This window comes from Vipera berus (genome assembly GCF_964194415.1).
Source record: "Vipera berus genome assembly, chromosome: 8".
Classification (NCBI taxonomy): Eukaryota; Metazoa; Chordata; class Lepidosauria; order Squamata; family Viperidae; genus Vipera; species Vipera berus.
Genome location: NC_138211.1, coordinates 18,552,087 through 18,567,397, shown reverse-complemented (window position 1 = coordinate 18,567,397; position 15,311 = coordinate 18,552,087). Strand labels below are relative to the sequence as shown.

The following is a 15,311-nucleotide window of genomic DNA, read 5'->3' as shown; positions in this document are numbered from 1 at the left end:
TGCATATGCAGCAGGACACCGGTCTTTCATAGGCCTAAATCTGCAGCATGGTATAAATCTATAGCAACTGTAGCACAGCATGGCTTGTGTAGTTAGTCTGTAAAATCAAAGTCCTTCTCGCCACTGTAAAAATCTAAGTATAGAAGTGAATGTCAATAGCTCTTTGTGTTAAATAATACTGCATTACCTTTCCTGCTGCTAATATCTTTCGTACAGAGTCTTACAGGTGAGTCGGTTTTATAGATTAGTTTTTGTGGCGCAGCAGCTTTTGAAATAGCTAAGAGCACAACATGGTGTACCAGCAAAGAGGTGGGAAGGAGGAGGGGGGAAAACTCTTAGCATAATGTTTGATATACTTAGATCTCCACATTATAGAGGCTCAGTAAGAGCCTTATTAATGGTTTTTATTATTATTATTTATAACTCCAGCTGTGGAATTCTAAGAGTAAATTTTCTGGGAAATTGCATTTTCAGAGAGCAATCTTCATGAGAACACATGTTCTGTGCATTTCAGTTGCTTTGTATACATTGTGGGCACTTACATCTCATAGTATAGTACATGGGTGTCAGTCACATCATGTGACATATCATGATGTTTTGGGCCTTTGCGGAGCAGGGGTGGGCGTGGCCTGTGTGTGACGCATCCAGCCCGTGGGCCGCCAGTTTGATACTCCTGCTCTAGAGTGCTCGGCCACCATGCCTTTAGAGATGGTCCTCATTTAATGATCATTAGTTTAGCAAAAGTTGGAAGTTATGGCCGTGCTGAAATAGCGACCAATGATTGGTTCCCGTGACTGATCCTTGAAGCCACATGATTGAAATTCATGTGCTTGGTAACGGCCACACCTTCATGAGGGTTGCAGCATCGCACAGTCCCACAATCACCATTTGCAACCTTCTCAGCTGGCCTCTGACAACAAAGTCGATGGGGAAGCCTGGAGGAAGTCGCAAGTCATGGTCATGTGATATCTTGCTTAACAGCTGTGATTCCCTTAATGTTTCATTTAGCAACTGCTTTGCTTAGCTGTAGAGTTGCTGGTTCCAGTTAGGGTTGTTAAGTGAAGACTGCTTCATTCATAACCTGGCTGATTTTTTTAAAGCCACCTAACCTATTTGCAGTTACATCCTTTGTGGCTCCCGTGTCATCTTGCCTTCTGCTTTATAACATGTGTTCTTCTTTTGAAAAAAGAAAGAAAGAAATTGTTACAGCAAAGCCAAAAGGAAAACATGGGCCTTTGATGGTAACTGATGGGGTTGGAGGATATTCAACACCAAACAAAAAGCATTCTTAAATTGCCCTTGATTTGATTTTGTGGCTAGAATGGAGCGCCATTTCCTGAACAGACTTGTCAAATGGGTGCAATTGAGATGCATCCACTTGATTTGTGGAAACAAAGATGCTGAAGCTTCACAGTGGCAGGAAATTTTTCTGTGCCAGATAAATATCCACACTGTGGGTTTCCCGTGGATCTTTCATTTATCTTGAGAAGCAGTACACTATAGAGTTTCAACAAAGCCTCTGGATCATGCTGGAAACACATTGTTTAAAACCCCTGATTGGCATCCATGTTTCCTGTAAATCATCTTGAGCCAACTAGTATCTCAACTAGATAGTTTTATCCATAAGAGTGAAGGGCATATATCATTCCCAGTGTTCTGAGATCCTAGGAGAAAGAATAAGAGGAAAAGCCTATTTCTCTATAGTAAAAAAAATAAAAATAGCATCCAGCTTTTGTTAACCTCAAAAAAAAAGTTTTCAGAGAAGAATCAACCTAAATGCTATACAACAGGGGTCCTCAACCTTGGCAACTTTAAGACTTGTGGACTTCAATCCCCAGAATCCCTCAGCCATCTGGGAATTGAAGTCCACAAGTCTTAAAGTTGCCAAGGTTGAGGACCCCTGCTATATACACCATTGAGAATATTAAAATCATTTTTTAAAAATCCCCACAGATTCAGCGATGTCTTCCCCAGTCTCAATACGGCAGTAAAACGTCGTGAACAAGTTCTGCAAGATTACAAACGGCTCCAATCCAAGGTGGAGAAGTATGAAGAAAAGGAGAAAACGGGCCCCACCCTGACCAAGTTGCACCAGGTGCTAAGGAGCATTCATAGAGCTGTGTGTGTGTGTGTGTGTGTGTGTGTGTGTGTGTGTGAATATCAGAGGGGTTTTGGGTGCAGGAAGCATTTGGATGCTGGTTCTAGAATTGAAGATGTGCAGATGAAGGTGTTTGTCGGAAGAGAACACAAACAGATGTGATACTATGTCACCAGTAACACTCTGGGAGTTTCCGTGCGGAGTAGACTAAATATCTAAATGTCTGTGGACATTCAATCCTCCATATCACAGTTGTCCCAAAGGTGTTTAAAAACAACAACTGGACTTTCTTGATTTTACCTGAAGACGTTTCAGTCCTCGTTTAAGAAGCTTCTTCAGTAGACTGAAAATTGACTAGGTTTGGAGGTTTTTAAGAAGAGATTGGCCAACCATTTGTCTGAAATGATACAGGGTCTGCTACTTGAGCAGGGGGTTGGAGTAGAAGACGTCCAAGGTCACTTCCAACTCTGTTATTCTGTTACCGATGGATGTTACGTCTCTGGGAGATTTGCAGATTTCTCCAGTATTAATTAGCAAGAAAGGGATGCATCCCTTCTGTAAAAGTATATTGTCAACATAAAGAAATAGTACAGGAATGAAGTTTTGTGTTGAGAACTTAATGAGCTGGATACAGTTCTGGAGCTGAAATTAAATTCAGGGCCTCAGAGCCTTGGTGGAGCAGTGGGCTAATGCCTCCTTAAGTAACACCAGCTACCTGCAATTAGTGCAGGTTCGAGTCCCACCAGGCTCAAGGTTGACTCAGCCTTCCATCCTTCCGAGGTAGGTAAAATGAGGACCCAGATTGTTGGGGGCAATAAGCTGACTTTGTAATAATGCCGCTTGGGGGGGCAAAGCCCTAATAAGCAGGCATATACATAGAATGAAGGCTACTGCTAAGCACATTGATTTGTGCTTTAGATTGTAAGCCGCCCTGAGTCTTCGGAGAAGGGAGGGATATAAATGGGATTAAAAAAACAATTATTATTTTTTTGCTCTTAGAAGTCATCAGGCTTCCAGGAAAAAGAAAATCAATTCAAAACCAGAGTGAATTCCATACACCTGAAATCTTTCTTCCTGAATTCTAATTATCTCTGTCAGCTATCTTTAAATATTTAATTCTGAGGTAGAACCTGGGCATGAATTCAGTGAACGTGCCACAGAGTTCTACCATAATTTAATCTGAACAGTTTAAAAAGTCAGAATAGATGACCTCCCATAACTGTCTTCAAAGGCTGGCAATAGGGAACCATGTAGACACCAGGAGGGAATTCCATTGAAGAGATGCCCACCATGGAGATAGCATATCTCTTATGTCCATCGACAGGTTTAAAACCTCCTTCAGAATTTAGATGAAAATCATAGAACTCTGGTCATCTGCCCATTAGAGCCTTGGTGGAGCAGTGGGCTAATGCCTCCTTAAGTAACACCAGCTGCCTGCAATTAGTGCAGTTTCGCATCCCACCAGGCTCAAGGTTGACTCAGCCTTCCATCCTTCCTAGGTAGGTAAAATGAGGACCCAGATTGTTGGGGGCAATTAAGCTGACTTTGTAATAATGCCGCTTGGGGTGTGTGTGAAAGCCCTAATAAGCAGGCATATACATAGAATGAAGGCTACTGCTAAGCTTGTAAGCCGCCCTGAGTCTTCGGAGAAGGGCGGGATATAAATGGAATTAAAATAAAAATAAAAAATTAGTCACACTGCACTTAATAGAATAGAGTTGGAAGGGACCTTGGAGATCTTCTAGTCCAGCCCCATACTTGAGTAGGAGAACCTATACTACTTCAGACAAGTGACTGTCTACTCTACTTACTTTCCTCAGTTGTCCAGAATTGGTACTAAACCCTGTGAGAGGCAAAATTAAAGTCCTTCAGAGGTCTACTAGCTGGGAATACCTACCTGTTGGACAACAGCACGGAGATGGCTGCTTTGGGCCTCTAAGAGTCATTCCAATCTATCGATGGTGATCAATTGATGCCCAGTGCAGGAGGAACTAACCCAGGAGCACAACTTTTCAAGGGGAGATGAAGGACCACAATTGGAGATCCTCTTCTCCTCTTCACATCTTCTTTTCGATTCTCCCAGGCCCGAGAAGAACTGAGGCCAGTGAGAGATGACTTTGAAGCCAAGAACAAGCAACTTCTGGAAGAGATGCCCAGGTTTTACAGCAGCCGCATTGATTATTTCAAGCCAAGTTTTGAATCTTTGATCCGAGCGCAGGTAAGGTGGAATGCATCTGTTTTCATCTGTTTTCCCATCTTTTGCTTTTGTTTTCCTAACTGCACCCTAAAAACTATTCAGGGGTTTTTACTTCTTTTTTTTAAAAAAAAAAACAAAACTTTTTTTTACAGGTAATCCTCGACTTACAACCGTTCGTTTAGTGACAGTTCGAAGTTGCAACGGCACTGAAAAAAGTGCCTTGTGACTATTTTTCACACTTAGGACAATTTCAGCACCCCCATGGTCACAAGATCAAAATTCAGACAAATGGCTCATATTTAAGACGGTCCCGAGTTCATGTGATTCCCCCTTCTGACAAGCAAAGTCAATGGGGGGGGAGCCAGATTCACTTAACAATCATTTTTACAAACTTAAAAATTGTTGTGATTCACTTAGCAACTGTGGCAAGGAAGGCCGTAAAATGGTGCAAAACTCACTTAACAACTGTCTCGCTTAGCAACAGAAACTTTGGCCTCAATTGTGATCATTAAGGACTAGCTGAACTTTGTCATGTTGCCTCACAGCCTGAGGTGACAGAAACGCACAGGTCAAAGGAAGCTTGGAATATGTCCAGTGCATGATTTTAATGCTTATTTCAAAAGGCTAATATTTTCTAGGTTGATTGCTTTTCAACACCAGGAATCATAGCAATTGCTGGAACACGTGTGATATTCTTTATTTTTTATCGTGACAGTAGCTTTCTCCACACATGAATTCAGGGTTTTTACCTCACACCCTCACAGACACGGCTATTTCTTTTATGTTGTTTTGCCCTTGTTTTAACATGTTCTTTCTCACTTTTTTTCCCCAAATAACATTTGGGTGACTATCACAAAACGGTTAACACACTATCAAAATTTTGCAAAGAGTAATTTGGCAAGAGTGAAAGAGAATATAGTATAACAGCGATGATACAAATTCAAGTGGAATATTAAAAAAAAATCTAAAAGCATTGGGGAATTTGAAGTCCACCGATCTTAAAATCGCCGAGGTTGGACACTCCTGTTCTAGACACTGGAAAACCAGCTCTGTCAACCGTACAGGCAGAAACAGAATGTAACAACAGAAACCTGAGCTGCACAAGAATTTCGACGCTTTTAGGAAAAATCTGAATAAACAGGAATGACCTTATTTGAACCAATAAGATAAGAGCAAAGATGTCTGCCTGGTGTCCCAGCCTCCTGCGGTCAGGTGCAAGGACTTGTTTCCAGCAACTAATCCTCCAGTCTGCTGCTTCTACCTGAAGCCCATGTATTCATGTGACCCAAAGCAAGGGTAGGGTTCCCAAACTCAGAGAACACCCTGGCAAGCGTTAGAAACCTAGCGGTGACGGAGGAGCAATTGTGGAGCAACCTCGGCTCTTTTATGACTCATGGACTTCAACTCCCAGAATTCCTGAGTCATCATGGCTCAGCTTGGAAACCTCTCCCTTTCCCCTCAGCATGGCTGGCTCAGGAATTCTGGGAGTTGAAGTCCATGAGTCATAAAAGAGCCGAGGTTGCCTACCCCTGGTCTATACCAATCTCTGAATGGCACCAGCAGCCGTCTAGTTAATTAATGGAAGGAGGGGGTCTAGAAGAGAGTCAAGGGTATTTGAGTAAAAAGAGGTTAAAAACTGCCTGGAAGTGGGCAGATCAGTCTGCCTGAGAGAGACGAGCAGGTGACGGATCCCTTACTATCAAGAGATGCAGTAAGGTGGTCCTTGACTTACGACCTCCACTGAGGTCAGAATTTCTCTTGCCAAGCGAGACAGTTATTATTATTATTATTATTATTATTATTATTTCTATACCGCCCTTCTCCCGAAGGACTCAGTTGCTAAGTGAATTTTTGCCCCGTTTTACAACCTTTCTTGCCACAGTTGTTAAGTGAATCACCGCAGTTGTAAAGTTAGTAGCAGGGTTGTTAAGCGAATCTGGCTTCCCCGTTGATTTTTCCCTGTCAGAAGGCCACAAGAGGAGATCACGTGACCCGTGTATGACTCTGCAGTCGTCATAAATATGAGTCAGTTGCCAAGTGTCTTGAGTTTTGATCACGTGACCAGCGGGAGTTTCTGCCACAGTTGTAGGTGTGAAAAATGCTCGGGACTTTTTTTTTCAGTGCTGTTATAACTTCAAACAGTCAGAATCGTTGTACGCCCAAGACTTTTCGGACAAAACGAAAGCTGAGATGTAGATCAAGGATACACATAGCTGGAAATTTGGACTCGCAGAATTGTAGGGCTGGGTTGGTTTAAGCCAGTGGTGGCGAACCTATGGCACGCGTGCCAGAGGCGGCACTCAGAGCCCTCTCTGTGGGCACGCGTGCCATTGCCCCAGCTCCGCCTCTCCCCACGGCCCCCTCCTCACCAGCAGCCCTCCCCCAGAGGAGAGTGGCCCCCGGGCACAGCCCATGCGGAGCAGCGCAGCCAAGGACATGGCAGATGATGCTGCGGGGCGCAGGTGGAGGGCATGGCCGCCATGGCGCTGCAGGGCCACCTGAGCAATCTGCGGCAGGCCATGAAGGCGGTGGGTAGCCCTGCGGGCAGGTGGGGCAGGGGCGGGGCGGTTTGGGGGCACTCGGTCTCTAAAAGGTTCACCATCCGTGGTCTAAGCTTAGTTGGGCAGTGGCGTGCTACCATACTGAAGGTGTGAAAAGTTCGAAGGAGGCTGTGGTACATAAACTCTGTTATCAAGCCGAAGAGGATTGCTCTTTGAACCTAGAGCTTAGTGGGGTTCTTTTGCAGAAGCTCCAGCTTCAAAGGCTCGTTTGTGTCTTGGATACATTTCTTTTTCTGGATCAAGTAGCAAAACTGAAGGAAGAAGCAGATTCTTAAAAGGAAGTCAGGTGAGCCAAGATTTAGCCTTTCTCTCGCAGGAAGAGGCACAACTGGTGTTCCAAACTACCGAACTGCCATTCCCATAAGTTCCAGACAGCATGGTCAGCAATCGGGGCTTATGATCACGGGAGTCATAAAACTCAGGCTGACCCTACCCAAATAGTTTTAACACAGCGTTTAGAAACGGGAACACAATTCCTTGGAGTGGGGGGCAGGGGGGGAAATTTAGCTTAAATAAAGAAGTGGGTGTAATCCGGCCTTCTTCGCCTGCAGCCGGAAGCCACCGGATCAGATCCTTCCAAAGGCTTTGAGATCAGAGCAAGCAGAAGGTCAGGTCCAAAGGCAAAGGCCTCAGTACCGCCCCCACTCCGCATTCTTTTTTTCCCCGGGTCTCTTTTTTCAAGCCTCATTAAGTTTTAGATTTTGTTCCACACAGGATTATGTTACAGAGCGGGAATCTCTACATCTGCCGTCTTCCTCTTCGGTATTTCTGAGAGGCGAAATTGGTTTGCCTAGTCTGCAGCCCCCATGGGAGGGCCCTGCCTTGGCTTCCTGGATAAAATGCAAAGAGGAGACATCCTTAAGGGCCTTAGTCCCGGTCCTGAGGCTTGCCTGTCTCTTGGATCGGAGCTCTCGGTGAAAGGCCAGTCCGGGGGCGTCTAGGGGAGAACCGCTTGCTAGGAAAAAAAGTCTGTGGAGATTCTCAGTCACCCGGGCCAGGGTTGTCCCCGAAGGTGCTTCCTTTCCAAAGGCACCTGGGATTCTTTGTTTTGCTAGAAAATGTTTCACTGCTCATCCCAGAAGCTTCTTCAGTTCTGACTGAATGGCGGAGAATGGAAGGATTTACGTTTATGGGATTTATGGAAAGGCGACTGCAAGGAATAGAATCCTTCCGTTCTCCACCATTCAGTCAGAACTGAAGAAGCTTCTGGGATGAGCAGTGAAACATTTTCTAGCAAAAGAAGATAGCCCAGGTGCCTTTTGAAAACTCTTAATAAGAGGTCCTGCCCTGCTCTCAGGAGCCACCGGGGGGGGGGGGGTGACTTTAAGGAGGCAGGTTTTTGGCCAAAGGTGTTTCCTTTGCAATAAGACGCATCTCTTTGGGGAGGTTTTTAAATTATTCTAATGATTGCACGATTAGTGCGTTTTAATTGTTCCTTTTGTACGCTGTCAGATGCCTTAAGTGTTCCACAGATAGAAAGACAGGATATATAAATTGAATTTAAAAAAAAAAAAGCATTGAGGAGAATTTCCACGAACAGATAAGATACTCCAGAAGAGATTTAATATGGGGTGCCTGGTTTATATTTTACCGCTGACGTCTTTTTTTTCCTCCCAACTAGCAAGGATATTTTCTAGAAATATCCTTCCAGATTCCTCTTTTCTTTCTTTGGCTAAAACAAAACTAAATTGTAAATAGTAGAGATAGAATATGCAACCACCTGTCTGCATGGTATATTTCAGTTTTAGCTGGGGGTTCTTCTAGATCAGGAGTGCCCAACCTTGGCAACTTTAATACCTGTGGGCTTCAATTCCCAGAATCCCCCAGCCATCCATGCTGGGGAATTGAAGTCCACAGGTATTAAAGTTTCCAAGGTTGGACAGCCCTGTTCTAGGTGGACTTTTGAGTTCCCTTCCAACACTACTTCACTCTGAAGGTCCTTATTACTCTAAGCAGTTGCTCAGTTGCAGACAAATAGTCCATTATGGGTGAAATGCAGAGTCCTGACTACCATAACAAACATTAAGTTTGAAAGACCTTTTTTGAAATTGGAATTGACCTAGGAGATGGATTAGTTTTATTTTTAGCCCCGCCCTCAAATCCCTCTTGGCCTCTCCATTAAAGGCTTCAAGCCCTTATAAAATATGTTACAACTATATGTTCCTCAGGGTTTCCCCCACCTGTTGGAGCCTCTCCTAGGCCACCCCAGGAGTTTCCTGGTTTTCATTTATTTGCAATTAAATGTGAGCAAGAAGAGAATTGTGGTCACTTACCAAGCTTCCAAAAACGTTTCTTCATCAGTAATCTTCATATTATTATTTTTCTAAGTGCAGTTGCGTTTAACATGATTGCACAACATTTAATTTATTACGTAGGGTTCCTCAAGATTCAGGCCTTGGCAGCTGTGGGAAAAATCAGCAAGAACTCTAAAAAGCAAACATAAATCCAGCCAGGAGTAAGAAAACAATTTAGGTAGTTAGTGGCCTCTACACAGCAGTTTAGTCAGCAAGAAAACATAGTGTAACTTCTTTATTTCTCAAGATTTCTGTGGTTTGTTTAGTAGTAAGGATAGACTCTGTTCCATGAGTTAGTATCACCATAAAAGGTGGTCTTAGAGTAAGTCAGAGCATTAGTTCATGTAGGGCTATCCTCCATGGGCTACATTTACCTTGTTTTTTTCAGATGAAAATATCCCTAGCCCCACGCAAGCAAGATAGTAGTATGTTAAAGCTGAAAGCCTCGGCCCATAAGACAGGTGTTCTATCACAGACCTGCAGAGTTGCCTTTACAGATACCAATCTTCATGGTTTCAAAACAGGAGAGGTCATTTAATTTGGAATTGGACATCTCTTTACATCTTTGGTTCATAAACCTCGGCTCCATCTGGACCTACGGTCTACATCAGGGGTCCCCAACCCCTGGGCTGAGGCCTACTACCGTTCCATGCCCTATTCGGAACTGGGCCGCGCACACGCAGCCTCCCCACCCCCCGCTCATGCAACTTGGTTCCCCTCTCCTCCCCCCCCCCAGCCAGGCCACCAAACCATAAAGGTTAGGGGTTGCTGGTCTACATACCTTGCAAGGGAGTAAGCCAGGCTAGATGTCTCTGCCAGGAGAAAGATATTCTTGTCCACTACAGCCTTGTCCCCAACATTGGCAACTTTAAGACTGGTGGACTTCAATTCCCAGAATGACCCAGCCAGTTTGGTATAGTGTTTAATCTACCAGGCTAGAAACTGGGAGGCCTTAAATTCTATTTCTGCCTTAGGCATGAAGCCATCTGGGTGACCTTGAGCCAGTCCCCCTCTCTCAGCCCTGAGAAGCAGGCAATGGCAAGGCACTTTGAAATCCTGCTAGGAAAACTGCATTATTAGTTCAGCAGTTCAACACTGACCCAAAGGGACAAGATAGACACAGCTCCCTATTACTAGCCATACGTTAGTCTTAAGTGAGTGTTAAACCCTTAGCAAGGATTTCCTCCCTTGGTTTAGTTCCCATCAGCTTACACAAAGTAGCTGAGATCCTCCACGGAGGCCCTGCTCAAGATACGTCCACTTTCAGAGGTCAGATGGTGATGTTTGAGGTCAGGGCCTTTTAGGTATTCAAATCCATAGAATTCTTTTGCAAAAATTAACGGCATGACCAATTTGTTTTCTCTGCTGAGAGTTTTCTGCCTTCTTTCCAAGGGGCCTGAACAAATGATAGGGACTTCTGATTTATAAGCAGCCTGGAGGCAACAAGCTGTTTAGGACTCTGGAGTACTCCTAGCTCCAGCGTGGAGTGAGGCAAGATTGCTGGACTTTGATTCAGGGCTGAGTGATTACAGGCTAATTAATGCTGAGGTAGTATCCCTCTTCCTCCTGTAAATAAGGAGTACGTGTTCTCTAGTGTGAAAGACTTCTGCCCACCCGTAAGTTTTTTCATCCGAATTTTTAGAATCAAATATTTCCTCAGCAAGAGGCTTTGAGGTTCCCACACTAAGATGAAAGAGGCAACGTTCATGCTTCCTTGTTGAAGGGGGCCTGTTCAGAACACTTCCTTCTGTACTTGTCCTTATCATTCTCTAGAAAAATCTATTATTATTTTTTTCCAAAACTCTTTAAGATGTCTCTGTAGGCACACACTGATGCTGTGTCTGCCCAGCGGGCACATCGAGACTTAAAACTCTTGGAATCATTTTTCTTGTCACCGGTATTCATAGACGCCTGGTTTCCGCAATCTCAGGGCTCTCCAGATACATGGGTTTCATCTCCTAGCATTCCCCAACCATCAGGGGTGCTGCTGGGAATTCTGGGAACTGAACCCCACTCGCTCTAGATCTAGAAGGTGCCAGGTTGACGAAGATTGTTCGCGTGTCTCGCCTGTCGAGTATGCCCTGCCTTATTCACACGTGATGGTGTTCTGCTAAGTTCTATAAAAATGTGAAGTTTAATCACGGTTCGTCTCTATGTTAAGTACATAGTTCTTGGAGGGATGAGATTGAACGAAACAAAAGGAGGGTTTCATTAGGTGATGAATATAGAAGCTGCCTGCTACAGAGAACATGGCCAAAGCGCCTCTGACGAAATAAGTCTTAAGATGTCCAGCTTTGTGTCTTAATTATTTTTTGTTTAGCTATTTGCAGCTTGCCCTCTGTCCTTCGAACCTTCGAGAGAAAGAATCTGCTGGACACTTACCCAGTAGTACGCAGCATATATATTTTCAAACCTACATATTAGGTTAAATTATGTGGCCAAATGCACCCTGCCGTGTTTGTGGAAGGGACGGAAGTCTGGTTAGAAGTGGGAGGTGTGAATTGTTTTATGACTTTTTGGTTTCTATGTTGTTGGGGTGTGTGGGGTGAGACAGGTTTGTGAAGGTTGATCACTAGATTTCTCTGTGATACTGAAAGTTGCACTGAAATTCCCAGCAAGAAGTATGGAAATTTAGGTGAAATGTATTTTCTTTGAAGGAGAATCAATAGCAATCAAATAACGCAAAGGGAAGCTGGTGCGGGATCTAGATATGTCCATTCTATGTGCAGAATCTTTTTGTTCTTTCTTTACAAATGTGTATATATCTATATAGATATATAGATATAAAAAGGTAAAGGTAAAAGTTCCCCCGCACATGCGTGCTAGTCGTTTCCGACTCTAGGGGCCGGTGCTCATCTCCGTTTCAAAGCCGAAGAGCCAGCGCTTGTCCGAGGACGTCTCCGTGGTCATGTGGCCGGCATGACTAGACGCCAAAGGCGCACGGAACGCTGTTACCTTCCCACCGTAGTGATCCCTATTTTTCTACTTGCATTTTTACGTGCTTTCGAACTGCTAGGTTGGCAGAAGCTGGGACGAGTAACAGGCGCTCACTCTGCTACGCGGCACTCGGGATTCGACCTGCCAAACTGCCGACCTTCTGATCGACGAGCTCAGCGTTCTAACCCACTGAGCCACCGCGTCCCTTATATAGATATACTGTAGATATATATTAACAGTTTAGAAAACAAATGAAGGTAGCATCTGTAAAAGCTCCGAAATTTAGAAAGAAGATTTTTTTGTTCTTATATAATTGCTCCTTCCTTATGTCCTTAGTTTATTTCTATTTCACCTCGTTTGCTCACAGTTTGTAATAATAATCAAAAATAGGTTGCAACATTTGCAAAAGTCTATAAACAATCAATTTGGAATAAAACCTGCAAATTGGGGACATCAGGAAAATGTGCAAATGTACTTTTTCTCTGAATACTGTTGCAAAATAACCAAAACACTAGAGTTTATTTTCGGAGACTATTCTTCACATATTACTGGCCCATGCACTGTTTTCCTTTGATATCTGGGTGCCCACAATTTCCCATATTTTCTTAGCCCTTAAGTTTAAACTTTATTCAAAATATATGAGATATCAGAAAAAATATGGCTTAGACTAGTTTAATAGCAGCAATGTGCATTTTTTCATTTTATTAATACAAGTGAGGGAGGGGTCAGCATGCAGAGAATTAATCATTTTCTTATTGAAATTAATATTATTTGCACTTAACGCACTTCAGTTTATTAATAGGAGTTCCAGTGGTAAATCGGATTACACGGAACTCCTGCCGCGGGTTTGAAGAATGCTCTTTGTTTTTAATTGTGTTTTATTTGCTTTTATACTAGAAAATAAAAACCTTAATGGACATTTATCCTAGTGCAGTTAAAAAAAAGCAGGTTGAGATTTGCTTTATGCTACTTATATAGCAGTGTGAAAACTTGGGGGGTGGGGGGGGGAGTTTCTAAAAAGATTTTTTAGTTTACTGAATTAAGCCAAAAGTGGAAGAATTGATTTTTTTTGAGAGGAGAAGAGCAAATGGATAAGTTGATAACTTTCAGTACAGCCTCTTAATTGTTCTCTTTCTTACCTATTGTGGCATAATGTCTTATCTGTAGAACTTGTTAAACCAGAGCAGTTGTGTTGCACCGTCTTTGCTTCCAGAGATGCCCCACTAACAGGAACATGGTGCCCCCACGTGGATTTCCTGTGTTCTTACTACAGCTCTTGACAGCCTCTCCTCCTCCTCCTCCTCCTCCTCCTCCTCCTCCATTTAAGGTTGGGTGGGGGTTAGGGAGTCTTTCTGTCTTGACTGCTTTTTCAGACACATTTTTTTTTTGACGGAGCGGGTTTGCTTCTCGAAGGAAAGAAGCGTTGAGTTTTCTTTCACAATTTTAGTTCTGTACTAATAAAAATTTTCATTCAGGGTTCCCTCTAGAATTCCATAACTTTTGTTAGTTCTTAAGAGTTGGACCTGGGGAATCCGTGGCAGCCAGATATATTTCGATTTAAGTGAATTTCTCTGGATCTCCTCTGAACGTGTATTCAAACTGTAATGCTGCAGCAAGTTTATATTTTCTTTTGGGACAGAACAAACATTAATTTTAAGAAATTGCAGAAAGGGGGCATGAAAGACCACCTTTAAATCTATTTCCCGGTGTCAGGCATATCCAAATAGGTTTTCTCTGATTTTAATTAGCTTTAATATTCAACCATCCAGACATGAAAACATCAGCAAAACCGTTATAGCAAAAATTTAAAAGATGGGGGATACAGTGAAGTGTCTCAAAAGTTGCCCTTTGCATTATCCCTGGGACCCGTGTAACTTCTCAAAGCCTTCCTGAGGAAGGCGTGTTGTTAAAAGAAATGGAAGAGGCATGTTCTTTGAATTTCCTTCCTCGGTTCTCATCCACACTCACCTTTGTAACAGCATCCCAAATCTAAGCATTGAGGGGCACCATGGAAGGGCCACCCTTCATTCAGGGTGCGCATGGAGGGTCAGCCTGATTTTGGACAAGGCTGTGTTCTGGGAGGAATCCCGACCTTTTTCTCGCCCTTTGCAGATCAAGTGCTCGTATCTCAGATATGAAGAGCACCTGCTTTGGCCCTCCTTCCCCAAAGCAGGCGCTCTTCATATCCGAGATACGAGCACTTGCCATCTCTGTTGGGTTTTCATGTGGCCGTTCTTGTTCGGAGACTGGGCACTTGCTGTCTCCAGTTGCTTTCCTTCTGCAGCCTAAGAATGTTGCTAGAGGCAGCCTTGCTGGAACAAACTGTTCAACTGAAACAATTCAGTCTATTGTACGATGCCCCATTAAAATCGATTCCCCTCTAGTGCTCGTAATTCCTGTAATTATTTTCTTCAAGCTGTAACCCTACAGGTTGTCTGTATGCAAACTCCTTAGTCACGGTACAAGGAGGCCTTGATTAGTGCAGTTAATTCCACAAAATGGTCACATCAGTCAAATTTGCATTATTCAAAGTGATATTTCTATAAAAAAATACAGCGATGGGTTGCAGTGCGATGGAAATAGGCAAGGGAAATGTTTAAACATACCGGTACATTTTTGTACGTATATTAATGAAATATAAAGTATAAAAAGAGTATCCTTTAAATGTACGGTTTATGAAGTCACAGAGTAGCTGTAGAAAGCAAAATAAAAACAAAAGCTTTGTTACATTTAGATGCCACCCATCTCCCCGATAAAGTAACTCTGAGCAGCTTACAAAGAATTTTCATTCATTCATTCATACTAAAGCAAATATTGCATTATTCAAACTTCCCTTATTGTGAACTACTTCAGTTCTTTTAAGTTATTGCTCAAATCTGTGTCTTATCATCTGTCTTATCATTTATCTCTATCTAATCTCTGAAGGGACGCGGTGGCTCAGTGGGTTAGGACGCTGAGCTTGTCGATCGGAAGGTCGGCAGTTTGGCGGGTCGAATCCCGAGTGCCGCATAACAGAGTGAGCGCCTGTTACTCATCCCAGCTTCTGCCAACCTAGCAGTTCGAAAGCACGTAAAAATGCAAGTAGAAAAATAGGGACCACTACGGTGGGAAGGTAACAGCGTTCCGTGCGCCTTTGGCGTCTAGTCATGCCGGCCACATGACCACGGAGACGTCCTCGGACAAGCGCTGGCTCTTCGGCTTTGAAACGGAGATGAGCACCAGCC

General features: G+C 43.5%; 1 protein-coding gene across 2 annotated transcripts in view; it reads left to right on the top strand.

Annotated features, from left to right (window-relative positions):
- Window positions 1-15,311, top strand: part of BIN3 (bridging integrator 3) — a 114,689-nt gene that overhangs the window by 92,477 nt on the left and 6,901 nt on the right. For both annotated transcript variants that reach the window (XM_081333841.1, XM_081333842.1), the window contains 2 exons: window positions 1,954-2,095; window positions 4,182-4,316. In XM_081333841.1, coding sequence (XP_081189967.1) covers window positions 1,954-2,095; window positions 4,182-4,316 — 277 coding nt within the window. The remainder of the gene's footprint in view (window positions 1-1,953; window positions 2,096-4,181; window positions 4,317-15,311) is intronic.